Genomic DNA, 27,703 nt, shown 5'->3' on the forward strand with positions numbered 1-27,703 from the left:
TGTATTAGTTAAGGTATGAACTAATCTTCAGTTAAAACAAAAAGACCCAAAAATACAGTTGTTCAAATAAGGTAGAAGTTTATTGCTCTCTCATGTAACATTCAGAGGCAGCCAGGTGGAGCAGAATGGGAAGCCAGCGTGCTCTGTGGGGTCACCCAGGGACCAGAGCCCTTCTGTTTTCAGACCTCCCCTCGGAGTACTGCCCTTATCTGCATGGTTGAAGCTGGCTCACTACAATGATGGCAAAGTCCAGCCTATAGAAGAATGGAATGAAATAGAGGGATCTGCAAACCCAATTTTTTTAAAGGCAAGACTCAAAGGTGCATTTATAATTTCTACTCACATGCCATAGGTAAAAACTTAAACATGTAACCACATCTGGTTCTAACAAGAATGGAAAATGTACTCTCCAGACCAGGGACCACATGCCTAGCTGGAGCTCAGCAGCCTCTAGTGCTAAAAGGAAAAAGGAAAGAATGGACAGTGAGAATAATTAGCAGATTCTGCTAACAATCCTTTATAAATAAGTTCAAAATGAAAAGTGAACATTGAAAAAGAAATTACTGAAAAAGTTTAACATGCAATGTTAGATTCAGAATACTTTTTAAAAAAATTTAGCCCTAAAATACCTTAAACATGCATAAATTATTATCTGTCTTGACATTTAAGAAACTAATGTTGAGATCATTGACTTCTACTTTCAGTGATCTAGAGAAGTAATGAAAACAGTGAAAAAAAAGATCCTTACATGAGCCAACCTTCAATGTAATGCCTTCAAACTTAAGAAACATTATCCAAACTAATTTAAAAAAATAGCATAGTTTTCATTTCTCCTCATTTTTATCCACCTACCCTGAGTTAAACAGGTAGGAAAATGCCTAGAGCAGGAACCAAGGAAAAAATTCAAGAAGGGGGTTTGGTTTATTCACAAACTAAATAATCAATTCCTCCAGTAACTGTACAGTGGCCATGTCTTAAGTACTAGAAGATACCACCTCTAATATTTATAGAAATAATGAAAGTTCTAAAAATTACCAGCCAACAGGTTATTTTTGGCTAAACTACACTTTGTGAGCTTTATTAAATACAGGCTTAACACAAGTTAGATGGGTTCACAAAAACAAATCAGTTCAACATAAACTAATAATCACATAGCACCCACAGATCAATTAAGTCAACTTCTGACTTCCTTGATGAGAACCCCCTAGTAGGTTAATAAATGAGTTTACCCTAGCAGAGTATTAGTGACTACGGTGATTTTTTTAAAAAGCTAATTCCAATGTTTCCAGATGTCCTCTGACTTTGGATGGCAGCTTAACAAGTTAAAAATTCTAAGAAAACTGAACAATCTTATCCTTGGGTGACCTGTTTAAAAAGGGACACCTGCAGTAATAAAAGTATGACTATTTGAACATGTCTCAAGAACAGTGGTTCCCCAAAACTAGGATGAAAGAACCCAGTATATGAACTGCCCTGTTCAGGATGTACTTTCAGCAAGCATGTGGAGATATTTTTTAATTTACCTATGGAAAAGAATTTTGCAGTATTTGGGGGTCTGGCATCATTATTGCCTTTCATTAAGTTTAACTAGAACCCATTTTCACAATGGATCTTGAGAAAATGTGTATTTTTGGACAATCACATGCATTTTATATAGAAAATAAAAGTTTTACTGATGGACAGTGACTTCAGTGGGGTATGGGGGGGACTTGATAATGTGGGTGAATGTAGTAACCACAATGTTTTTCATGTGAAACCTTCATTAAGTGTGTATATCGATGATACCTTAATTTTAAAAAATTGAAAAGAAAAAAGTTTTTTCATTGTTTATGCCTTATATAAAGTTCAACTGAAAAGCACAAGTGACTAACTACATTTTCATGTTAATGTCAACAGACATTTTAATGTATTCTTCAGCTAATTAAACCACCATTCCACTTTTAAACACCTCATTTTTAATATTCTGTTTATTTGACCATTTCCTACTTAAAGTTTAATACCACATTTTATATAAAGTCTATTTCCATGAGAACTCCTTATGAGCCAATAATGTTTTCATGTTAAAGAGCCATGTTAAAAAGGGAATAGTAAGAATGTTTAACCAAGTTTGGAAGTCAGGCAGTAGCTTAGGCTAAATAAAGCTCTTCTAATAGCCAATTAAATCTCCATAGTATGGAAAATATTTCTAAAGCTGAGATTCATTATTCAAAGAAAAAAATCATAAAACTATGTAAAATTTAATGTGTGGAGACATTTAAAATTCTAGCGTTTGAAATAGTAACTTGGAATAATATGCCAAGTGTTCTAATTTGTAACCAAGGCAATCACACTATTTTAGGTAACTCAAAAGCCCTTATTTATTAAAAATATTTAACAGAATAATAGGATTATTTTTAACTCTTGTAAACAAAAGCTGTAACAACAAAACAATAACAAAACAACTAGAGGACTAAAACAGGTACATCCATTAATTCAAGTTAGGCAATGAAGGAGAAGACCAAAAATCTGAAACAAGTTATTTATTCTCTGAATGAGGGCACATGAAAAGAAAACATCTCATAAGAGTACACTATAAAGATTCTTACTTGATTATTATCCTGTGCAGGTCTATTAACAGACAAATATCAAAAATATCTTGGAGACTGCGCCAGTTAGTAAACTACTGTCTCTTAGCTCCAAACCTAGACTTATGCTCTCCACTTCCTGGTGCTGGGCTGGGATGCTGTAAAACAAACATCTGCTTTGCCAGGTGGCTCCATGTTGGACTCTGCTGAAAAGGAATCCTACATGGACAAAACATCACCTTGTTTCTTGTCTGCTTTCTCCAGGCCTCCTGAACACAGCATTTTTGTTGATACTGTCCCAAGCTTCTCCAGCTCAGCAGCAGCAACCTCTCAAGGCAACATCGGAACCTAGTTCACAGTTTTTCCAGCATTTGCCAACTGATTTTATCATGTCCTCCTGACCCACAGCTACTGGTACCAACATGGCAGAGCCCCTCCTCAGACATCTGGTTCTCATAAGGCCTCTCTTCTGAGCTCCTAAATTTTAGTCATTACAGTCTCTTACTTTAGTTGTGCCAGCCTTAGCGGTGGTAGTATTGGTGACTTCATATTCTCCTTTCCCCTTTTAAATTTTCTATTTAGCTTTATGCCAAATTAATAGTTCTTAATATTAAATTACCTATTTTAAATTAACTAATATGGTTTCCCTGAGTGAACCCAGCCTGACTGATCACCTATCCAGTAGTTCCTAAGGTGAATGGTGCTATCAAAATCACCAAGGGTTTGGGAGGTACAGTTTGAAAAAGCATATCTAATATCATGTTATATAATTGTCCATCTGTAAAATGAAAAAGTATTTTATATAACAAATCTTTAGCAAACATTCTTGTTTCCTAGGGATACACCAAGAGAGTGATTCTCAAACAGAAATGAGCACCGATTACGGAGGCTGAGAAGGGGACTTAAATTAATGAAAGGTTTATGAATACCAATTCAAGTCCAACCCTTTCACAATATAAAGAACCTAAGATTCATTAGACCTATAAGCTTCTTGAGGAAAGGAACTAAGTTTTGTCTACCAAAATGTGTTGGATAAAACATTCAAAATAAAAATTTGCATGAATGAGAGAAGTTAAGAATTCACCCAGTCAAAAAACTAGTTAGTGGAAGAATTAAGCCAATGATGTAACTCTCCATTGGAGGTCTTATCCTATTCCATTTTTATGGCAGGGTCCCATTAACACTAAGCTGAGGGCTTAGAAAAATGTTAGTGAAGGTTGAGCTCCCCAGAAAGTAAACTTGTGCTGTATTAGGAGGATTAACAGGGAGTGCTTTTATGATTAACCCAGGGAGAACAGGGAGAGAAACAGGATTAAGCAAAAAAAAAAAAGCTTGAACTGTGATGCAGTACAAAACGAGGCTTCAGTTGAATCTACACAAAATTCTGAAGATAGGATGATACTTCAGAGTTATGCTCAGTTGGAGAAAGAGGTTGAGCCTTTAAATGTCCATATCAATCAGTCACTGGATCTGAGAAAATCCAAAAAGGAAGTGTGACCTTGCATGAGGAAGCTCCATTCAGCCTATGTAACCCAAATGGAGATTTACAGCTGAGCATTTTCTGCTGGCAGTACCGTCAATAGCTGGGGAGAGTAAGCCCTTCATTCCTGAAACGGGATAGCTGGGTGGTGCATCACAGTGCCCTTCACAGTCCAACCATTTGCTGTTTGGATCTACTTCTTTAAACTCTGGAAGCAGCTTCTTCAGCATTATCATGAGCCTCTCTTCCTGGGGGAATCTTAGAAAAGGAAGGTAAATGGAAAAATAACAGCCCCCATTACAGCAGCTAGTCTTGGGCTACAAACCATCGTTATCTTCATTTACTAAACATTCTAGATTCCTCTCACCCTCAGCTGGCATGCTTGCTAATCTCAATGACTTGTCTGGCAGCATACTCCATATTCTCATCCCAAGGTCTCTATGCCCTCTCATGCGATGTTTCCTTGAAACAAGTAGTCTGAAGAACAGGTAACAGCCACAGCTTATTCAATTGAATTCTGGCTGTGCCCCTTGGTGAAAATCCTTTCCCTTGAAAACCAAAACTTCTGAACTCTCACAGCCCAGAGATGCTGAGATGGAAATTCCACAAGTGGACGAATGAGAATGTCAGTAGGTAAAGCCAATACTATTTCTAACCCTTGATTCCTGGACCCATGTATTCTACCTCTTGGGGACCATATAGAAGTTACTGATCTCTTGAAGGACAGCAATCTGAACTCACAGGTTTTCTGAGTAATGCTTCAGCAATGCCTTCAACAGGCTGTTCATTCAAAGACTTTCCCATTATTCTATCATACCAGCAGCTTCTGAATGGTGTGGTATGTGACATGAGCAGTGATCCCAGTGTCATAGGCATACTGTTATATCTCCTTTGAAGTAAAGTGCAGTCCTATGCTGTTAGAGCGAACATTCTGTAAACCTCATAATACTGGTGCAAGCTGAGGCTCTGCAGACAGGAAAAGCAAACCTATGCCCATAATTTATGTCTATTACTTTCTATTCAAATCTCTGGCTCTGGCCCTGCTATGGTAGAAAGTAACCAGTGTAGTCAATTTGACACTAAGTGACTGAATAGTTTCTTCAAGGGATGGCATCATACTGGGAAGTCAGCACTGGTGCCTTCTGAATGCAGATGGAGTATTCAGGAACAGCAGTTAACACTGATAATTTGAAGCCTGTGTTATCAAGCCCATGCATAGCCTCTCCCATCTCTGCTACCATCACTAACTCATTTGTGTACCAACTGTGCCTTCACAGAAGTGGCAGGTTGCAATGACAAGAGATTAGCTGTTATCAACTAGACAAGGTTTTAGTTTAGTGTCTTTTCTGTGTTAGGTGCTTTCTGGTGGGTGTTAAATTTGTAGTCCAAAAATCCTCATATTTCTTGTCCACTCTTCTACACCCATTCTCATGCCTATGTCTCAGAATTCCTTGTCCCCAACCTAACAGTTTTTTTCCTTTCCAGACCCCTGACCAACCAGCCAACCCATTCATCCTTGCCCTTAAATCCATGCATATTCTAACTTCTGACTATTTCTCTCATTACACGAAGTGGAGGACTACATGTACTTTCCAAGGCTCTGCCCACTGAGACAATATTCCCTGATCATTTTTATATCAAGGCCATCCAACTGGGGGTATATAGTCAACAATATCAAACTGACTCAACCATAAACCAAATGTGAGCTTATTTTTCCTTCACTAGCTGATCATAAGGGATCACCTGTGGAGCTAAGAGCTGAGGGAGAGACACTTGGGCAACAGCAGTGAATGACATGGGAGTCCAGGCTACCTGCTCAAGGAGCTCACTTGCAACCTCTGGTCCTGCTTGTGTTCAGTCCTGAATGTAACACTTTTACCTTACAATGGATTGTTGATGAGCTTGCCCAACCTTATAACATGGTTGATCCAAAAGAAATCAGTTTTTGAAGGGCAGTTGAGCTACAATGTCACAGGGTATCTCAATAGCAGGTACTCCATCTCTTGCAGGGCTCTGCAGCATGCCAAGAGCTATTTCCCAGAAGGTATATAATTCTCTACTGCATCTTCTGCCATGTTCTAGAACCCTATTGTGAGTCTCTTTCGTACTTGCCATAAATTTCACACATCCATATATTCCATATTGTGTCTTTTCCCACCACTGACACTTTTAATATCCAAATGTATGGCACTGTAGCCCATGTGCAGTAAAGTCTCTCACAATTTTTCTGAGCTTTAGCTAGTATAATATCTTAAAGAGAAATATATTTTTCCTTTCATTGTCTCTAAACTTTTTATTCAATCTCCTTGTTCAAATTTTTCCATACTTAATCTAATTTATGGGCTATTAGGCGAAGTTAACAAGAAATCAGATAGTAAAAGATAAAGGGTTAAAGAAGATTAGAGGAGGAAGAGTATACTTCCATTTGTGATTATGATAGGTTGAATCATAGCTCCCCAAAAGATATCAGCGCCCTAATCCCCAGAAACTATTAATTTACCTTCTATTGCAAAAAATAAAAATAAAAAGACTTTGCAGATGTGACTAAGGATCTGGGTAGACCCTAAGTGCAATTACACATATCTTTATAAGATAAAGACAGATGGAGACACACACAAAAGTGGAGAATGCAATGTGACAACAGAGGCAGAGACTGGAGTGATGCAACCACAAGCCAAGAAATGCCAGCAGTCACCAAATGCTGGCAGAAGCTGGAAGAGGCAAGGAACAGATTCTCCCTTAGAGCCTCCAGAAACAGTGTGGTCCCAAACTGTAAAAGACTACATTTTTATTGTTTTAAGCCACTAAATCTGTGGTAATTTATTACAGCAGCTCTAGGATATACTGCAATAACAAAGAAAAGGCTTTATGGGGTGCCCTGCATTTTAAGAATGGTAAGTAGGGTGTACATTTATGGTGATAAGAAAAAAAAAGTTAAGGGGAGAGAAGGTGAGCATTACAGGTGAAGAGAAAAGGCAGTTAGACAAGAAATCAAGGAAGTTGTACATGGAAAAAACAGTTAAATCAGGCAAGAGCATAAGCTACTTGAAAGCAAGAAATGATACAGATTGTTGAAGATTTTGAATGCCAGCCTAAGAAGTTTGAACTTTTAACAATTTTTAACTTTCATCTATAGACAGTTAAGATCTTGTGAGGACAAGCTGTGTGTATGTGTGCATGTGCACATGTGTAGTGCAAGCCAGGGTCTAAGAAAAGGAAATAATGATGTATTATCCTTTGCATATCTCTGTCATACCAGTCTCTAATTTTATTTATTCCTCTCTCATCACCACAGAGCTTAAGGATTGGGATTGAGTTTCTTCAGGACCAAATAAAAATTCTGGCATATATGTTTGATAAATAGAAAATGATCAAATGAAGAATATTGTGCCTTCTTTTAGTTATTACTAAGCATGGTATGATAGAACAGCATACAGAACTGTACTTGAATCACTTTTACCCTTCAAAGGTCTAAGATGATTTTATAAAAATATGTATTAATATTTAACATATAAGAAATTTGGGCTGTTTTATTAGCCTCAGGGACTACTCTAGAACCAGGACAGCAATTCTAGCCAAATCTAATTAGTAGTAGTTACCTGGATCAGAGTTAAGAACATAAGGATTGTGCCATAATAGATTTGCAATGTCTGCTAAAGTGTTGGATTAGGAAGAGGCACCCAAATTAACTGTTTCCCATCCCATTCTTGCTCCATAAATTTGTCATTTGGTTTCTTTTAAAACTTGTCATGTTTTATCATAGTGAGAGTACTTTGTAATATATATAATTGTTGGATCACTATGTTGCACACCTGAAACCAATATGCTATATCAATTATACTTCATTTTTTTAAAAACTTTCAATTTCTATGTCTTATGTGAAGTACAGGAAAAAAAATCCCATTTCAATGTAGATTTATATTAGTTGCACATGGTTAATAAAAGATTTACCACATTCAAGTAAAGAAAAAACCAAAGGTTGTGGTGTAGAAGGGACAAAGGGTTCTGCTTTCTGTATCCTATGACTTCAGAGTATAACTATTCTGGCTAGAAAGACTGGAGAGATTCTGACAATCTTTCAACTCCAGTGCATGTTTTATAAAAGGACTAGCTCTGTGTTTGAACCCAGCAATATAGACAAGAGGACCTTGGTGAGGAGGAATATCAGCACAACTGTCAGTGGAACCTCAGAAAAAAAATAAATAGAAAGGAACTGTGAATACTGAACTCCAAAGTTTACAATGAAAGTTCTGAGGCTGGACCCCAAGAGAAGCTAAACAGCACAAGTTGGAAATAGTCAAGGCTGAGGTGGACCACAACCCTCAATAACCATATGTAGCACCCATACCTAAGAGGGGAGTATCAAAATAATTGCCTTTTAAATATTTAGATAAAAGTTCATGAAACAAGATATAAAAACGCGAACATATCTTACACATTTTATCTGTTGCTGTTGTAAGGAAAGCATAGTATAGTACGCACCCTCCTTGCTGGGGTTGTTTACCGTCGAGCTCTGGTTACTTTTGTTGAGGTACAGAGGCCAGTGTGGGTCTCTCTTAAAGCCCTTAAGTCGTGCCTGGGCCCTGAATATCCAACCCGCGTAGGTCCCCTCCAAAACCATCAAAATGCCCACTTCCTGTGGAAATGCGCGGGAAACGCAACAGCGAGGCCCTCACCCTCCACACTAAACCCTTAAGCCCCACCCCCGCCATGCGCAGGCGCACTCTGGGGTCTTGAGGACCAAGTACCGAGCAGGCGCAGGAAGAGTTCTCACTGACCTCGCCTTGCCCTGTCCTGAGCAGGCGCAATAGAAAGGGACTGCTTGTGTAATTACTATAGTTTTTACCTTTAAGGGCGCTGATTTTGTCCGATCGCGCTCAGGTTCCTTCTTCCCCCTCTCTTGTTGGAACTCACTTTTCCTGAAGTACAAGTGTTGTTTGGAGATAAAATTTGCTCCTCCTATTAAGTGATCACTGGGCTCCTCGGGGAGGGTGGCATCCATTAGGCACCGGGTCCTGACAGATATGAAAAATAAAATGACATATTGTAGAGAACACTTACAGTCCATAAAGTTAGTCACTTAACAAAAGCACTCTACAAGAAAATAGTCTCTCTCGTTCCTCACTATACTCTTCCTAAAACCCAGAAGACGTATAATTTTTCCATGCCACTCTGAATAGTGCTTCCGTTGATTAAGGACCTGTAGCCAGGAGCCCCGCATGCGCGGGCAACCGCTGAGACGCTGTCGAGACTCCTCCGTGCCGCCTTTCCTTCCGCTCTGGTTTTGAAGAAGCTTCTGGGCTCGCCATGGGGAAGGTGAATGTGGCCAGGTTGCGTTACATGAGCCGGGATGACTTCAGGGTCCTGACCGCGGTAAGACGTTCGCCGTTTTCCACCGTGCATCTTCTGTCCTTGACATTTCCTGCTCTGAGTGCTCCCTAGTCCCTGCTACGCGGCGGATGTTGGCAATGGCGAAAAGACCGCAGAGTCGAATTTTTCAAAAGCCTATGTTTGGAAGCTTTTATCCCCAAATAGAGTAGAGCCGGTCTTATGATCATTTCGTTCCTTTCTGGCCCCATCTTAGCACCCCACAACCACACACTCATCACTGAGACTCCGACCCTGGGCTTCCGACCAGCCGAGAAGGATTTAAGGCTTCTGAAGAGAAATCATAGCATTGGGTTCCGCAACCAGTTTGTCAGTTTTTTAATAATCTGAGGGAATTCAAAGGCGTACAAGACAGGGAGACAGATCATCATCAAGGAAACGAATGGATACGGATAGTATCAGCTAACAAGTGCTGGGATTTGATAGAGATGAGCGGTTTAGCTGGTGGGGGCTGGGGTCATGAATGCTTTAAGTGTTTAGTCAGAGAAGACTACCTGAGCCTAAGAATCTCGTCTGTTTATTGTTCTAACCAGTTTAAAGACCTTTCTAAAAAGTTCCTGGCACTTGGTAGGTACTGAGTAAATATTTGGTAAGTAAAAGAAAGAACTGGGAGGGTTGGGGAGGGGGTATAATAGCTGAATGAGAAGGGCCCAGTGAAGTCCTTGGAAAGAGTTGGAGGCAGAGGAAGCAACAATAGTAAGTGCAAAGGCGCCGAGGCAGAAACAGTTTTTGAAGAATAGACAGGCCACTGTAGCTGGAGCACATGGGTGAAGAGGCCAAACGTTTGGACATTGAATGGAAAAGGTGAGAGCCAGATCATGTTCTATAAAACCTTGCAGGCTTAGTAAGGAATTTGGAATATATTCTAAGTAAGAAAACTCACTGAATATTTTTAAGCAGGGCAGTGACAAAAACTGGTTTTATGGTCTTAGTCTTATGGCACAAAGGTCAGCACAGATTAAGCATTTGCAGAATAAAACATTTATTTAGGAGCTTTATCTTTTGTTTAGTCAGTTCTTAAGGATTAAACTAAAGCGCAAAATCAATATGAAATTTGGAAGACACTTTTCTTTCCCCTCCCATAGATTATTCAGTTCAGCGGGGCTTCCTCTACCTACTGTCACTTCTGAAAGGTACCTTCTTTCTCTGCTTCCTTATTAGCACATGCATTCATTCCTTAATGCCTCCAACAGAAATAGAGGACTCAAGAGAAAGAATGTTAGTTTGAGGCTGGGAGAGACATAACTAAGCATGGAAGATGAGTTAAAGTATGAGATTTTGGTTGGCACATCAAAACAATGCCACACTTATTTATCTCTGTAATATTTAGGTTGTTTTTTTCTTTTTTTGAAGCTCACCAAGGAATGACCTACTTGTTAAATATAATATATATTTCACTCTTGGTGGAGTGTCATCAGCCTTGCTTATCAGTAGCCAGCTTTCCTTGACCCTCTCTTCCCTTTACCTCTCTGGCCCCTCCAATATCAATAATCATACTTAACTGGTTGACCTTACCTTTAAATGTGAACTTCCCCCAAGTTCTGTCTCTCAACCCTCCTTTCTTGCTTAATGATCACGTATACTTCATGCCTTTCCTTCTAATTATGACTTCATTCCTGAATATAGATCTGCCTTTCCAATTTTCTTTAAACATCTCATTTGAAGGACTTACTGACATGTCAGACTCACTGTGCTCAAATCAAATTCATCATATCTGCCCCCTTACGCCTTTCCCAAACTCCATTAAAATAATTATTTTTATTTTCAATTTTATTTTAAAACCTGTGCTCACTCCTCCCTTCAACTCTGTTACCTTTACCCTCCAACATATAATGCCAGTTCCTTCCATACCACTTCTAAAGATCTTTCTATACCCACTACCTCTTCCCTGTTATGGCTTCTATTTCCTCTGGCCTGGATTATAGTCTTAGTTCTCTAATATACCACCTCCAGTTTTTGCCTTCTCTAGACTACTTGGCAGATTCCTACTAGATAATGTCCTTAAAACTCATGCCCTCATCTAAACATTTTCAAGGGTTTACCACTTTGCTCATTATAAAATCTAAAACTCCTTGGTCTCATTTCAAGGGCTTCTATATCTTACTAAAAAATATTTTCCAGCCTTCTTGTCATGAACTCTGCATGCCATCCCATCTAAGCTACCACTATACAAGCTGCTGTTGTGTACTTTCTTGAATAGGTGTCATTTCTAAATCTTTTTTCTTTCCCTGATATTTCCCTGTCCACTTTTTCTATATTGCTGAACCACTCAAGGTCAATCTCCAGTTCTACTTCTTCCTGTAAACTGACCCACTACTAGAAGTATTCTGGTTCTGCCCTGAGCCACCTCTTTTTTAACACTTACCTTTTCTTACTTTCTAATAGAGTTAGATGTATACATTCATATTTCTACAATTAGATAATAAATTCTCCAGGGGTAGAGAGTATTTTTACATATTTTTCAATCCCCCAGAATGCCTACATGTGATACTTTCTAATCAAATACTTTCTTAATATCTAGAATATCTGTAGTTTTTAAGGACAAATGTTTAGAAGTCAATATTTTACTATTTACCATATGTCAGTAACTGTTTTAACCACTTATAGTTGTTACCCTCAAAGTACATAAAGAGGCAAAATATGAATATCAGTGATTATATATCAAATTCTAATTAAAAATATGTCAAGAGAAGGTAGTAATTATATCTCAGAATTGGTTGGGAAACTGCATAGTCAGAAAATTTTGAAGAAGTTAATTTCTTAACAAGGTTTTGATGCTTCTCTGTGTTGTTTATAATTACTTAATGATTGCTCTAATTTCAGGTTGAAATGGGCATGAAGAACCATGAAATAGTTCCCTGCAGTTTGATTGCTTCTATAGCCAGCCTTAAACATGGTGGCTGTAATAAAGTTTTAAGAGAATTAGCGAAACATAAACTCATAGCTTGGGAACATACTAAAAGTAAGTATTTGAGGCACCATTTGTGATTTTTCATGCAATTGGCCTCCCCAAAGCAGGCAATCCTAAAGTCAAGAAGTAGAAGTTGCCAGACCAGGAAAACAGTAGACCTAGAACTGGCAGAGAATGCGTTCACCATGTTCTATTGGTTAGAGCAATCACAGAGAGCCCACCCAGATCAGAGAAAGTGGAGAAATAGTCTCCACTCCCTGATAGGGGATTACAAGTTCCAGTTGCAGAAGAGCGAGTAGGATACAGATATTGTTGTCGCAGTCTTTGGAAAATGCAGTCTGCCACAGGTCTCTAAAGCATTACTTTTCAAATCATCTTTGGTAGGAGGTGAGTATTTTTTTCATCTGTCATGGATCCATACTTTTATAAAATAACAATGAAAAGTGAAATAAAAAACTGATAAAATGTAGGTACAAACTCTTATTATTAGAGTTGACATAAAATAACTTGGTCAAATTGATATAAAAATTCCTGAACTTAACCACTTCATTTCACCATTTGTATCTTGTCACAGATTGGTAAATATTTATAGACTGTTGTCAGTCTGTGGGTCATTATTTTTTAATCTTCCACAATGCCTACATGTGATGCTTTCTAATGAAATACTTTCTTAATATCTAGAATGTCTGTAGTTTTTAAGGACAAATATTTAGATGCCAATATTTTACCATTCACCACATCAGTAACTGTTTTAACCACTTACCCTTGAAGTACATAGAGACAGAATATGAATATCAGTGATTATATATCAAATTTAAATTAAAAATATGTCCAGAGAAGGTAGTAATTATATCAGAACTGTCAAACCATCCATGGTGGGAGATGAGTTTCTTTTTTTCAACCCTAACGTGTTACTTTGAGTCACACTGCTCTAGAGAAGAAACACAAATTATAGGAAGAAAAGCCAAACTCCTAAGACTGGATAGGTAATCTTTTTCCAGCTAAGACTTCCTATTCTTAAATTCTTCTCATGAGTTGAACTAATGTGACTTAATGATGCAATGTAATTAAAATGTGGTCTTTCTCTTTGATTTTGTCTAGCTGTCCAGGGCTATCGGTTGACAAATGCAGGATATGATTACCTAGCTTTGAAAACACTTTCTTCTAGACAAGTAGTTGAATCTGTTGGAAACCAGATGGGTGTTGGCAAAGAATCTGGTAAGTGCTAGCAGTACTGTTGATCGTATTTTCTTTGCTTTAGTCTGTATTTTCCTTTGAGAATGTGTTCATCTTTTAATTTTACCATTTTTTCCAGCTAAACAATAAATTGAAAAGTTGGTTGGAAGCAATGAAGATTATAAAATTACCTGTAGTTTACTAGGTTATTGTTTTTCATAAGTCTATCACTGAAAATTTAGTAATACCAAGAGTTAATTTTCCTCTAATAACTGAACTTTGGGCAAATATTTTATTTTCTCTTATTTTCTCTTGTTTTATATCTGATAAATTAGATATTTGTAATAGTTAAAATAATATAACACAAGGAAATACTAGAAGTCAGTGAATATCTAAAAACCACAAACACACTTTCCGTAAGAGTAATATGATCAATAAAGCAGAGTTGGGTCTGTGTAGAACACAGAGAAAAAGCATTCTAAAATAGCATTGAACAAATTACTGTGTATTTATTTTCTATGTGGAAGAAGAAATAAAGAACAGGGAATGATTTTCTTTATACCATGCCTACTTATACACTGCTTTTTACCCTGTATTATATAATTTATCCTTTATATATATTTTATTATTTATGTGTGTGTGTGTGTATATATATAAATTTATCTAAACCAAGGAAGCAAAATTAAAATTGGGAGTAAAAGAATAATAAGCCTACCCCAGAGGAGGTTGCTCTGGCACTTCATGTGCCTTGTTACGTCTTCTGTATTAATATACAGATTATGGTATATATATTTAATAAGTAATGCAGAAGTGCTAAATAAAGCAGTGTGTGTGTGTGTGTGTGTGTGTGTGTATGAAACAAAATGAGGTAAGAAACACCTCTTTTTTGAGATATGCTTTCTCTTAATTTTCTTATGTTCAATTTTTTCAGTTAAAAAAATGGCATTTTTTATTTTTAAGAACTTCACTGCATGCAACTCATTACAGCATTATTTACAGTAGCCAAGATATGGAAGCAACCTAAGTGTCCATCACAGATGAATGGATAAAAAAAAAAAGGGCCACAAAAGAGGGATGAAATTGTGACAGCATGGATGGACCTAGAGGGTATTGTGCTAAATGAATTAAGTCAGACAGACAAAGACAAATGCCATATGGTTTCACTTACATGGAATCTAAAAAAAACAACAGTCAGCAAAAACCCAAAAACAGACTCATGAATACAGAAAACAAACTGGTGGCTCCAGAGGAGAGTGTGATGGAGAGGTAGACGAAATAGGTGAAGGGGATCAAGAGGTACAAATTTTCAGGAAGAAAAAAAACTTACTGCATGCAAAACAATAGAAGAGTACAATAAGAAGTAAATCTCACTCCTTACCCAGGTCTCAATCTCCTGTTATTACTTCTCAACATTATCACTGTTTATTGGTATCTTACATATTCTTCTAGAAATATTTTACATAAATACAAGTTCATCAAGGTAATGAGTATGTGTGTTCATACGTTCACATCTTTTTAATCACAGATGAGAGAAAATAGTATTTAATAGTCTACACATTGACTTTTTTTTCCACTCAAACCATTTTATATCAGATATGTCTCAGTTGTAGAGTATTACATTTTATGGATGCTCCATAACTAATTTTAGCAGTTGCCACTATTGTGGATATTTAGTTAATTATAGTCTTTCTTTTTTTTAATGATGATATGGTGAATAGCCTTATACAGATGTCTCTATGCAAATGTGCAAATAAATTTATAAATACATTCTTAGAAATTAAATTATTAAGAGCAAAAGTTACCTATATTTAAAATTTTAATATTATCAAATTTCCCTCCACAGAGCTTGCACCAATTTGTAATCCCACCACTGTGAGAGAGAGGCTATTTCTTAATATGTAATAATTAAAGTTTCTCATGAATAATTTGAACATGTTCTAAATGTCAGTATCACAAATAGCAATTTGTTTTACTAGTTGGAATACTTACAGGAAGATCTGCCATTATGATGATTCTAGGAATATATTCTAACAACTGAATAGTATTCATTAAAACGATTGAAAAAATGGATTTTATGTTGAAAAGAAAGATCATAAAATCATATCTCATACATGTAGGACATTAAGGAACCAATAAGATATTTTCCCACTAAATTGAATTAAGCACCTTTGGAAGCAACAACCTTTGATACATTGCATCCCTGTTTTCTTTTGTAGTACATGTTAACTCATATCATTTTATCATTTTGGATTATAATTAAAATTAAGTATTTTACTGAATAGTAAGTATTCTTGGTTAGTAGAAAAGATAAAATTTAATACAAGTAAAAATCAGAAAGTGTTTCAACTTACTGTATTAAAAGTATAATAATGATCCTTTTAAAATCTTGGCTCTAGATATTTACATTGTTGCAGATGAAGAAGGGCAGCAGTTTGCATTAAAACTTCACAGACTGGGAAGAACCTCCTTTAGAAACTTGAAAAACAAGCGTGATTACCATAAACACAGGCATAACATGTCTTGGCTTTATTTATCTCGTCTCTCTGCCATGAAAGAATTTGCCTATATGAAGGTATTTATAAAATAATTACATTTTTAAACCAAATATTACATGTAGCTGAAAAGTTGTAATAATAAACTTGAGTCTGTGACCCCCACATCTCCTTACTCCCAGTCACAATCCTTACTTAGTCAGTCTCTTTTGACTCTGTTGATTATTTGTTGTTTTTCTGATAATTTCTTCGTGAAGATATTTTTAATTGTTATAAATGCATAAAGGCAATGTGTATTCTGCAATATTAACCAGATAGAGTAGCCCAAAATAATTAATGATGTAAATGTTTCACAAATGTGTGTGAATGTATGTCTATCCAATGTATATAATTATATGTATGTATGTTTCTCATTGAAAACACCAGATAATTACCATCTGTAAAAACTTCAGTGTCTCAGATGAGTTGACTAGTATTTTTTTTCATGTAATGGGAAAAAATGTCAATTTACAAATTTACATGTGTATTAGAAGTGGTAAAAATCTTTATATTTTAACCTTTCACCTTCAAAATTAAGTTCAGCATGGATTTGTTAAGTAGCTTTAATAACAAGATTAAATATCTTCAAATATATTTAAATTAAATAGAATATAGCATTGCATTTTTATTATTCTTTCCAGTAGGATTTGTTACATCTTCATATTTTTTTAATTTTGACTTATTTAAAGTCACTCCAGTGTATGACCAGTTGTTTCTTAGAAGTTTCAGTTTGGTGTTAAGTAGGTTATTTTAATTCATCTTCCTAAATTTTTAGTAATCATGGGGGATGAATTCTCAAGGCAGTATAAATAAGTGATATACCATGCATATTATGTATTTCTTATCTTACACTAATAATTTGTATCCTATGATAGTAAGTAGAGATTGTTAACACACTTTCCCAAAACTATCTATATTAGCTGCTTTCTCAGAATGTTTATATGAAGGTATAGGAATAGAACCTGGTTATGCATAAATATGTTCCTTAAATTTATTATCTCTTTTCCTAACAGAATAAGATAAGATTGAGCTATAGCTTAAGGGTTAAGCTATTGCACAAAGGCTAGACCACTATAACAATAGTTAAGGTCTTTATGTGTTACTGAGCTGCCAGGCATATTCAAAATTTCCTGGATTGAAAAAGAAATTTTCAAGCCAAACAAAAATCTTTGGGGAATGGAAAGTAGTTCAGTTTCTGTCCAGAGAACATAGGATGTAGAGTAGCCAGCCTTTTAAAATTAACCCAGTTAATAAGTATATATTGAATGTCAGTGGTGTGCCTACCACTGTATTAAATACTGGGTGGAAGGGGTGGGGGTGAGGGGAGGTTACCAAAGGAATAACCATCTGTGTCTTAAAGTTAGGAGGATAATAAAAACACATTAAACAAAGAATGGTTTAAAAAATTATATGCTGAGTTTAGAGAAACTTCTGTGGAGAATAGTTGATGAAAGAGGTTTCATGAAATGAGTGGGAGTTGAGTAGAGTCATGAAGCATGCATATCATTTGGCTGTAAGGAAAAGACAGACAGTGTACTTTGCAGAGGAGCCAGTATGAGCAAAGACAGGAATACAGGCGTGAGCCCTGTTGTCTATAGGTCACAGCCACTAAGGTAACTGTCCTGATCACACTCAAGTGCTTTCTGGCAAGAGTATTGGGAGAAGTAGGATTGGATAAGTAGATTAAAGAGAGTTTTAAAAACTAGGAAAAGTAGTTCAGACTGAAGTCAATATTTACAGTCATTGTGGATTTTTTTAAATGGAACATGTTAGTTTGGGAATAAAGACAGAATAAAGGTTAGGTATAATGGCAAAAGCTAGAACCACTGTTGGAGTAATCAGTATAGATAACAAAGGCCTGGTCAGAAATGGTAGCATGCCAAATGGCTCAGGCATACATCTAAGATATTCTGAAGGAAATAACAGGACTTTGTAAGCAATAGGATAAAAAAAGTTAGACATATGGAAAAAGATGGATTTATGGATGATCTCAGGTAACATTTGACTCAGACTACTGCAGTATGTATATTTGTCACATAATAGATTCATATTGTATACTGTAGTCTGAAGAAAAAGATCATGCTCTGTACACTAAAATGACTAATCTGTTGGAGTATTTAATTTCCTAATAATCTGGAAGACAGAATACTCCCTAAATCACAATTTATTTTCATTTTAATTTTTTAAACATTCCTGTAAGTGGCAGAAACTTAAAAAAATAGAAGAGGATAGAGCCTAAGAGACTCTTAAGCTTCCTGAGGACAGAGACATTTTCTGCACTCATTTTTTTATCCCTTGAGTAGTGTATGATATGTAGTAAATGTTCAGTGAAAAAATGAAGTAAACTGGTTTCAAATTTTGTTCTTAACGTACAACTCATTCTAGGCTGTGAATAAGCCATATATAATCATGGCAGCTGTAATTTTGTAAAGGCTTGTATGTTTTTCTTCTAGTTACTTTTATTGTTTCCTGAAAAGTAATGACCTTTCCATTAGTTTATGCTTGTTTTGCTATTTTAGGCATTGTATGAGAGGAAATTTCCAGTTCCAAAGCCAATTGATTATAATCGCCATGCAGTGGTGATGGAACTCATAAATGGCTATCCTCTGTAAGTATTTATTATTGAAACCATGGGTCCTAATAAATAAATGTAAGTTTCAATTTTTAAAAATGAATGTTTTTAATTAAATGGACTATTGCTTCTGTAAATTAGAAATTAAAGCAGTAGGCTCAAAGGCAAGTTGAAAATTCAGTTTCATTTTAATGGTATGGATTTTGTAATTCTGTGATTCATTCAACAAATATTTATTAACAGTCTATGCCAAGCAGTGTTTTAGGCCCAGCAGTAAACAAAACAGAACCCCTGTCTTCATAGAGCTTATATTTTGATGGAAGGGAACATACAATAAATAGCTAAACAAGGAACTATATATCAGATGGTAGAAAATGCTATGGATAAAATGAAGCAGGCTAATGGGGACAGGAAGTACTGAGGTGGGTGTAGGAGGCTGCTGTTTTACATGGTGTGGTCAGAAAAGATCTCGTTGATGAAGTGATTTTTGAGCAGAAGTCTGAAAGAAGTGAGAAGGGAAACCACGCAGATGTCTAAGAGAACATTCTAGGAGAAGGAAACAGCAAGTGCATAAGTCCTGAGATAGGAGAATGCCAGCATGTTCAGAGAACAGTGAGGAGGCTAGTATGGCTGGAGCTGACCTGAGTAAGGGGAGAAATTGCAAGTGATGAGATCAGGGAGGCAGGAGGGGACCAAATTATTTAGGGTTTGTAGACTATTGCAAATACTTTTTAATAATTTTAATTGAAATATATTTGACATATAACATTGTATAAATTTAAGGTATACAATCTTTGATTTGAGATATATATATAATGCAATTGCCATTGTAGCAGTAGTTAGCACAAGGACTTTTTTATTTTGATTAAAATGTGAAGCCATTGGAGGATTTTGAACTGAGAGGAGGCATGATCTCACTAATGTTTTAAAAGGATCACTCTGGCTGCTATATTGAGGATAGACTGAAAGGAGACAAGGACAGAATGAGGAAGATAAATCAGGACATTATTGTAATAATTCAGGCAAAAGATGATGGTAGCTTAGAGTGGTAGGTGTTAAGGTGATGAAAAGTGGTCAGATTCTGGATATGTTTTGCCGGTAAACCCAGTATGATTTGTTTTGAATTGACTGTATGAAGAGCACATGAGCCATGAATAGCAGCAAGGTTTGAGGCCTGAATAATGAATTAGTTGGAGAGATGAAGGTGCCATTTATAGAAATGGGAGAGACTGCATGAAGAGCAGTTTGGAATTAGAGGGTGGAGCAGAATCAGAGATTCAGTTTAGGACATAGTAAATTTGAGATGCCTAGGAGTTCCAAGGAAGTCTAGATTGAAGTGTTTAAAGCCATTAACCTAGATGAGAAAAGTCAGGGAAAAGATTAAAAAAACTAGCAGAATAGACTGATGATTGATCAGTGAAGAAAGAGGACAGCCTGAAGAGTTGGTGTACCAAGAGTCAAGGGAAGGAAGTGTCTCAAGAAGAAAGAAGAGGTTAACTGACAGACCAGATAAGATGAAGACCAAGAATTAACCACTGGATTTAGCAAAATGGAAGTCAGTGGTAGTCTTGATAAGACCTGTTTCAATGGAACAAGGTGTATGAGAGCCTGTTTCAAATGGGTTCATTAGACTGGGAGGGAACAAATTGGAAAAAGCTCGTGTTAGAGGAGTTTTCTGTAAAGATCAAAGAAAGGATATGTTAGTAGAAAGACAATAACAGAATTGAAACAGGATGTGCCTCTTTTTTTTTAGATGAGAGCTATTATATCATGACTGTATGCTGATGGGAATAAAGAGAAAACTTCTAGGGAGTCAGGAAATGGGAATAATATTTATATACACACTAACACACTTCATTAAAATCAGTGAGTACAAATAACTTTAAAGCACTTAAAAATTTTCATTTTCATACCTAAAATACTTTTCAGATATCAGATACAGGATGTTGAAGATCCTGCATCAGTATACAATGAAGCTATGGAACTAATTGTCAAACTTGCAAATCATGGACTGATTCATGGGGATTTCAATGAATTCAATCTCATTCTGGATGAAGATGACCATATCACCATGATTGATTTTCCACAAATGGTTTCAACTTCTCATCCCAATGCTGAATGGTATATGCCGAAATTGATTGTGGATGTGGGTGTGTTTATGTAGGATGCAATCATTTTTTAGTCATTATTTTTCAATTTTGATACTGTTTGGGTCAATAACTGGTTTGAAGCTACTGGTATTAATGGTCCAAAAATTTCCTTTTTATTAAAGCATATGGAATTACTAGGAATTTTCCCCTCAGAGAATCATTCTTATTCCTCAGTATTTTAAAGAGAGAAAAAAATGTACTTTGATCCAATTTTTAAAACCTATTCATTAAGTTTATGCTGTGTACTAGAAATCTGAAGAAACTGCCTGCTTTTATAAACCATCAAAAGAATTTTAATTACTCTTACAATCTGTGACCGACTTTAAAAAGTCAGACTTTCTTAGCTGTGCACCCCTTATTTCAGACAGATTTTTAGGTGGAAGCCCAATTTTTAAAACAAAAGCCCGTTCGGAACAAGTAGGGACATAGAAAAGGAAACTTTAGAAGGCCATTCTCTGCCTTTCCCCTTATCTTTCTGCTACATGGTTGCCTCCAAAAGGACTTCACTAAGCATAATTCAGTAATCTTGATGGCCTTAATAAAAATTGTGTTTTGGACTGGACTCAGTTGCCAGGGCAGTAATATCTTCTGTGTCATTTTTAGCTTTTATTTTATTACTAGAAAAGAATTCATATAAAGCCTAATTCCTGACACAGGGCAGAATCAATTTATATATTCCTCACATTACTTTACCATTTAAACCAGCCAAGTGGTGAAATATGACAGAATATTTTCCTTTACTCATTTGTATTCCATGATGCAATTGAGCATAATCAAATTAAGGTTATTTTGTTTTCTCCTCCTGTTCCAAGTTATAATATGAGAAACTGATTTATCCCAAAGATAGCAGCTGCTATCACTTACATAGTGAAGTATATTCATTGTTAAAAGTTGAGGTTTGAACCAGTTTGTGTTCAGTGAAGCTCTTCTTCCCAATTTTTTTTTTTTTATAATAATTATTTTTTATTGAAGGGTAGTTGACACACAGTATTACATTACATTAGTTTCAAGTGTACAACACAGTGGTAGAACATTTATATACATAATTCTAGGTTCCAGCTATCACCCTACCAAGCTGTTACAATATCTTGACTATATTGACTATATTCCTTATGCTATACATTACATCCTGGTTACTTACTTATTTTACCATTGGAAGTCTGTCCTTTTTTTTTTTTTTTTTTTGTGAGGGCATCTCTCATATTTATTGATCAAATGGTTGTTAACGACAATAAAATTCTGTATAGGGGAGTCAATGCTCAATGCACAATCATTAATCCACCCCAAGCCTAATTTTCGTCAGTCTCCAATCTTCTGAGGCATAACAAACACGTTCTTACATGGAGAACAAATTCTTACATAATGAATAAGTTACATAGTGAACAGTACAAGGGCAGTCATCACAGAAACTTTCGGTTTTGCTCATGCATTATGAACTCTAAACAGTCAGTTCAAATATGAATACTCATTTGGTTTTTATACTTGATTTATATGTGGATACCACATTTCTCTCTTTATTATTATTATTTTTAATAAAATGCTGAAGTGTTAGGTAGATACAAGATAAAGGTAGAAAACATAGTTTAGTGTTATAAGAGAGCAAATGTAGATGATCAGGTGTGTGCCTGTAGACTATGTGTTCATCCAAGCTAGACAAGGGCAATAAAACATCCACGTATGCAGAAGATTTCTCTCAGAACAGGGGGGGTGAGGTTCTAAGCCTCACCTCTGTTGATCCCCAATTTCTCACCTGATGGCCCCCCTGCGACTGTGCCTGTCTTAGGTTGTTCCTCCCTTGAGGAATCTTACCCGTCTCTGGCTAACCAGTCATCTTCCGGGGCCATACAGGGAGATGTAAAGTTGGTAAGTGAGAGGGAAGCCTTATTGTTTGAAAAGGTTAGCTTTTTACTTCTTTGCATATTTATGCCCTGTGGCTTCTATGCCCAGCATTTGTCTTGAGGTATCTTTACCACTTGGAAGATTTATGATACTCGGTAAATTTGATATGAGGCACGAATTCTATTTAAGGGTTGTAATTAGGAAGGAAGAAGAAAAGCTATAGAAGTAGCAGGCGGAAGAAAACATGGGAAGATTGATTATTTCTTTGACATATCTTCTTGTAGAGTAACTTCAGCATGTATAGGTTTTAAACTACTACTTAAATTGCGCACACACATTAACATAATAGGAGTATAGTTACATAACCAAAGCATATCTGTAATTACCAGCCATCTCCAGTGAAACCAAGAAAACCAGTTAGGCACCTTAGGCATTTGTGAAAACTTATCTATGATATGGTGGATATTGTCCAACTGAACTTGAACAGTCTGAGAGAAATCAGACAAATTAAAACAACCCATTCCTGGGGACTGTTCACATCCCATATGTTCTTTTAACAGTAAATAGTCTGTAGTTGTAAGACATTGGAGCGCTACAATTTGCACTTCTCCAAATTCTTGGTTGAGTTCCAACGGTATATATAGATCCAGTCAAATTTGTTGTTTTACTGTATGCACAGGCCAGCTTAGATATCTCCTTCCTCATTCCCATGGCAAGTCCAGGAACCGGTGGGATGAGTGCATCTACAGCTGTAGCAGTGCGTGGATCTTTGTTGGGGTTTTTTGATGATCATCTTCTGGCATGAGTCTTCCAGAGAGTGCAGATGTTGGAAGTTCTTTTTCATATCGTATCTTAGTTCATTTTCGGGGTAGCCCAATTAGGCTTTGATCCTCTGTATAAACACAAACAGACCCTTTGCCTAGACTTTTCTATGCCCTTTATACCCTTGTGTAGAACTCGTTGGAGGTTACCACACAGGAACTGCCCTTTTTTTTTTTTTTTTTGCTTTGTTTTTGGTATCACTAATCTACACTTACATGACGAATATTATGTTTACTAGGCTCTCCCCTATACCAGGTCTCCCCTATAAACCCCTTTACAGTCACTGTCCATCAGCATAGCAAAATGTTGTAGAATCACTACTTGCCTTCTCTGTGTTGTACAGCCCTCCCTTTTCTCCTACCCCCCCATGCATGTTAATCTTAATACCCCCTTACTTCTCCCCCCCTTATCCCTCCCTACCCACCCATCCTCCCCAGTCCCTTTCCCTTTGGTACCTGTTAGTCCATTCTTGAGTTCTGTGATTCTGCTGCTGTTTTGTTCCTTCAGTTTTTCCTTTGTTCTTATATTCCACAGATAAGTGAAATCATTTGGTATTTCTCTTTCTCCGCTTGGCTTGTTTCACTGAGCATAATACCCTCCAGCTCCATCCATGTTGCTGCAAATGATTGGATTTGCCCTTTTCTTATGGCTGAGTAGTATTCCATTGTGTATATGTACCACATCTTCTTTATCCATTCATCTATTGATGGACATTTAGGTTGCTTCCAATTCTTGGCTATTGTAAATAGTGCTGCAATAAACATAGGGGTGCATCTGTCTTTCTCAAACTTGATTGCTGCATTCTTAGGGTAAATTCCTAGGAGTGGAATTCCTGGGTCAAATGGTAAGTCTGTTTTGAGCATTTTGATGTACCTCCATACTGCTTTCCACAATGGTTGAACTAACTTACATTCCCACCAGCAGTGTAGGAGGGTTCCCCTTTCTCCACAGCCTCGCCAACATTTGTTGTTGTTTGTCTTTTGGATGGCAGCCATCCTTACTGGTGTGAGGTGATACCTCATTGTAGTTTTAATTTGCATTTCTCTGATAATTAGCGATGTGGAGCATCTTTTCATGTGTCTGTTGGCCATCTGTATTTCTTTTTTGGAGAACTGTTTGTTCAGTTCCTCTGCCCATTTTTTAATTGGGTTATTTGTTTTTTGTTTGTTGAGGCGTGAGAGCTCCTTATATATTCTGGACGTCAAGCCTTTATCGGATGTGTCATTTTCAAATATATTCTCCCATACTGTAGGGATCCTTCTTGTTCTATTGATGGTGTCTTTTGCTGTACAGAAGCTTTTCAGCTTAATATAGTCCCACTTACTCATTTTTGCTGTTGTTTTCCTTGCCCGGGGAGATATGTTCAAGAAGAGGTCACTCATGTTTATGTCTAAGAGGTTTTTGCCTATGTTTTCTTCCAAGAGTTTAATGGTTTCATGGCTTACATTCAGGTCTTTGATCCATTTTGAGTTTACTTTTGTATATGGGGTTAGACAATGGTCCAGTTTCATTCTCCTACATGTAGCTGTCCAGTTTTGCCAGCACCACCTGTTGAAGAGTCTGTCATTTCGCCATTGTATGTCCATGGCTCCTTTATCAAATATTAATTGACCATATATGTCTGGGTTAATGTCTGGATTCTCTAGTCTGTTCCATTGGTCTGTGGCTCTGCTCTTGTGCCAGTACCAAATTGTCTTGATTACTATGGCTTTATAGTAGAGCTTGAAGTTGGGGAGTGAGATCCCCCCTACTTTATTCTTCTTTCTCAGGATTGCTTTGGCTATTCGGGGTCTTTGGTGTTTCCATATGAATTTTTGAATTATTTGTTCCAGTTCATTGAAGAATGTTGCTGGTAGTTTCATAGGGATTGCATCAAATCTGTATATTGCTTTGGGCAGGATGGCCATTTTAACGATATTAATTCTTCCTAGCCACGAGCATGGGATGAGTTTCCATCTGTTAGTGTCCCCTTTAATTTCTCTTAAGAGTGACTTGTAGTTTTCAGAGTATAAGTCTTTCACTTCTTTGGTTAGGTTTATTCCTAGGTATTTTATTTTTTTTGATGCAATTGTGAATGGAGTTGTTTTCCTGATTTCTCTTTCTGTTGGTTCATTGTTAGTATATAGGAAAGCCACAGATTTCTGTGTGTTGATTTTGTATCCTGCAACTTTGCTGTATTCCGATATCAGTTCTAGTAGTTTTGGGGTGGAGTCTTTAGGGTTTTTTATGTACAGTATCATGTCATCTGCAAATAGTGACAGTTTAACTTCTTTTTTACCAATCTGGATTCCTTGTATTTCTTTATTTTGTCTGATTGCCGTGGCTAGGACCTCCAGTACTATGTTAAATAACAGTGGAGAGGGTGGGCATCCCTGTCTAGTTCCCGATCTCAGAGGAAATGCTTTCAGCTTCTCGCTGTTCAATATAATGTTGGCTGTGAGTTTATCATAGATGGCCTTTATTATGTTGAGGTACTTGCCCTCTATTCCCATTTTGCTGAGAGTTTTTAACATGAATGGATGTTGAACTTTGTCAAATGCTTTTTCAGCATCTATGGAGATGATCATGTGGTTTTTCTCTTTCTTTTTGTTGATGTGGTGGATGATGTTGATGGACTTTCGAATGTTGTACCATCCGTGCATCCCTGGGATGAATCCCACTTGGTCATGGTGTATGATCCTTTTGATGTATTTTTGAATTCGGTTTGCTAATATTTTGTTGAGTATTTTTGCATCTACGTTCATCAGGGATATTGGTCTGTAGTTTTCTTTTTTGGTGGGGTCTTTGCCTGGTATTGGTATTAGGGTGATGTTAGCTTCATAGAATGAGTTTGGGAGTATCCCCTCCTCCTCTATTTTTTGGAAAACTTTAAGGAGAATGGGTATTATGTCTTCCCTGTATGTCTGATAAAATTCCGAGGTAAATCCATCTGGCCCGGGGGTTTTGTTCTTTGGTAGTTTTTTGATTACCGCTTCAATTTCGTTGCTGGTAATTGGTCTGTTTAGATTTTCTGTTTCTTCCTGGGTCAATCTTGGAAGGTTGTATTTTTCTAGGAAGTTGTCCATTTCTCCTAGGTTTCCCAGCTTGTTAGCATATAGGTTTTCATAGTAGTCTCCAATAATTCTTTGCATTTCCGTGGGGTCCGTCGTGATTTTTCCTTTCTCGTTTCTGATACTGTTGATTTGTGTTGACTCTCTTTTCTTCTTAATAAGTCTGGCTAGAGGCTTATCTATTTTGTTTATTTTCTCGAAGAACCAGCTCTTGGTTTCATTGATTTTTGCTATTGTTTTATTCTTCTCAATTTTATTTATTTCTTCTCTGATCTTTATTATGTCCCTCCTTCTGCTGACCTTAGGCCTCATCTGTTCTTCTTTTTCCAATTTCGATAATTGTGACATTAGACCATTCATTTGGGATTGCTCTTCCTTTTTTAAATATGCTTGGATTGCTATATACTTTCCTCTTAAGACTGCTTTTGCTGTGTCCCACAGAAGTTGGGGCTTAGTGTTGTTGTCATTTGTTTCCATATATTGCTGGATCTCCATTTTGATTTGGTCATTGATCCATTGATTATTTAGGAGCGTGTTGTTAAGCCTCCATGTGTTTGTGAGCCTCTTTGCTTTCTTTGTACAGTTTATTTCTAGTTTTATGCCTTTGTGGTCTGAAAAGTTGGTTGGTAGGATTTCAATCTTTTGGAATTTTCTTAGGCTCTTTTTGTGGCCTAGTATGTGGTCTATTCTGGAGAATGTTCCATGTGCACTTGAGAAGAATGTATATCCTGCTGCTTTTGGATGTAGAGTTCTATAGATGTCTATTAGGTCCATCTGCTCTACTGTGTTGTTCAGTGCTTCCGTGTCCTTACTTATTTTCTGCCCAGTGGATCTATCCTTTGGGGTGAGTGGTGTGTTGAAGTCTCCTAGAATGAATGCATTGCAGTCTATATCCCCCTTTAGTTCTGTTAGTATTTGTTTCACATATGCTGGTGCTCCTGTGTTGGGTACATATATATTTAGAATGGTTATATCCTCTTGTTTGACTGAGCCCTTTATCATTATGTAGTGTCCTTCTTTATGTCTTGTTACTTTCTTTGTTTTGAAGTCTATTTTGTCTGATATTAGTACTGCAACCCCTGCTTTCTTCTCACTGTTGTTTGCTTGAAATATGTTTTTCCATCCCTTGACTTTTAGTCTGTACATGTCTTTGGGTTTGAGGTGAGTTTCTTGTAAGCAGCATATAGATGGGTCTTGCTTTTTTATCCATTCTGTTACTC

The 27,703-nt window shown here is 36.7% G+C and overlaps 1 protein-coding gene and 1 long non-coding RNA gene across 6 annotated transcripts in view; one reads left to right on the forward strand and one right to left on the reverse strand.

Annotated features, from left to right (window-relative positions):
• LOC118932334 (uncharacterized) overlaps positions 1-9,048 on the reverse strand; it is a 925,389-nt gene extending 916,341 nt beyond the window's left edge. For all 5 annotated transcript variants that reach the window (XR_008994104.1, XR_008994103.1, XR_008994106.1 and 2 more), the window contains exon 1: positions 8,891-9,048. This is a non-coding gene — a long non-coding RNA (uncharacterized LOC118932334). The remainder of the gene's footprint in view (positions 1-8,890) is intronic.
• Positions 9,049-9,257: 209 nt separating this feature from the next.
• Positions 9,258-27,703, forward strand: part of RIOK2 (RIO kinase 2) — a 29,393-nt gene continuing 10,947 nt past the window's right edge. The window contains exons 1-6 of the mRNA XM_036925763.2: positions 9,258-9,417; positions 12,256-12,394; positions 13,445-13,561; positions 15,916-16,091; positions 18,570-18,658; positions 20,552-20,743. Of these exons, the coding sequence (XP_036781658.1) occupies positions 9,352-9,417; positions 12,256-12,394; positions 13,445-13,561; positions 15,916-16,091; positions 18,570-18,658; positions 20,552-20,743 (779 nt within the window). The 5' untranslated portion in view covers positions 9,258-9,351. The remainder of the gene's footprint in view (positions 9,418-12,255; positions 12,395-13,444; positions 13,562-15,915; positions 16,092-18,569; positions 18,659-20,551; positions 20,744-27,703) is intronic.

The sequence above is a fragment of the Manis pentadactyla genome, chromosome 2, assembly GCF_030020395.1.
Source record: "Manis pentadactyla isolate mManPen7 chromosome 2, mManPen7.hap1, whole genome shotgun sequence".
Lineage (NCBI taxonomy): Eukaryota > Metazoa > Chordata > Mammalia > Pholidota > Manidae > Manis > Manis pentadactyla.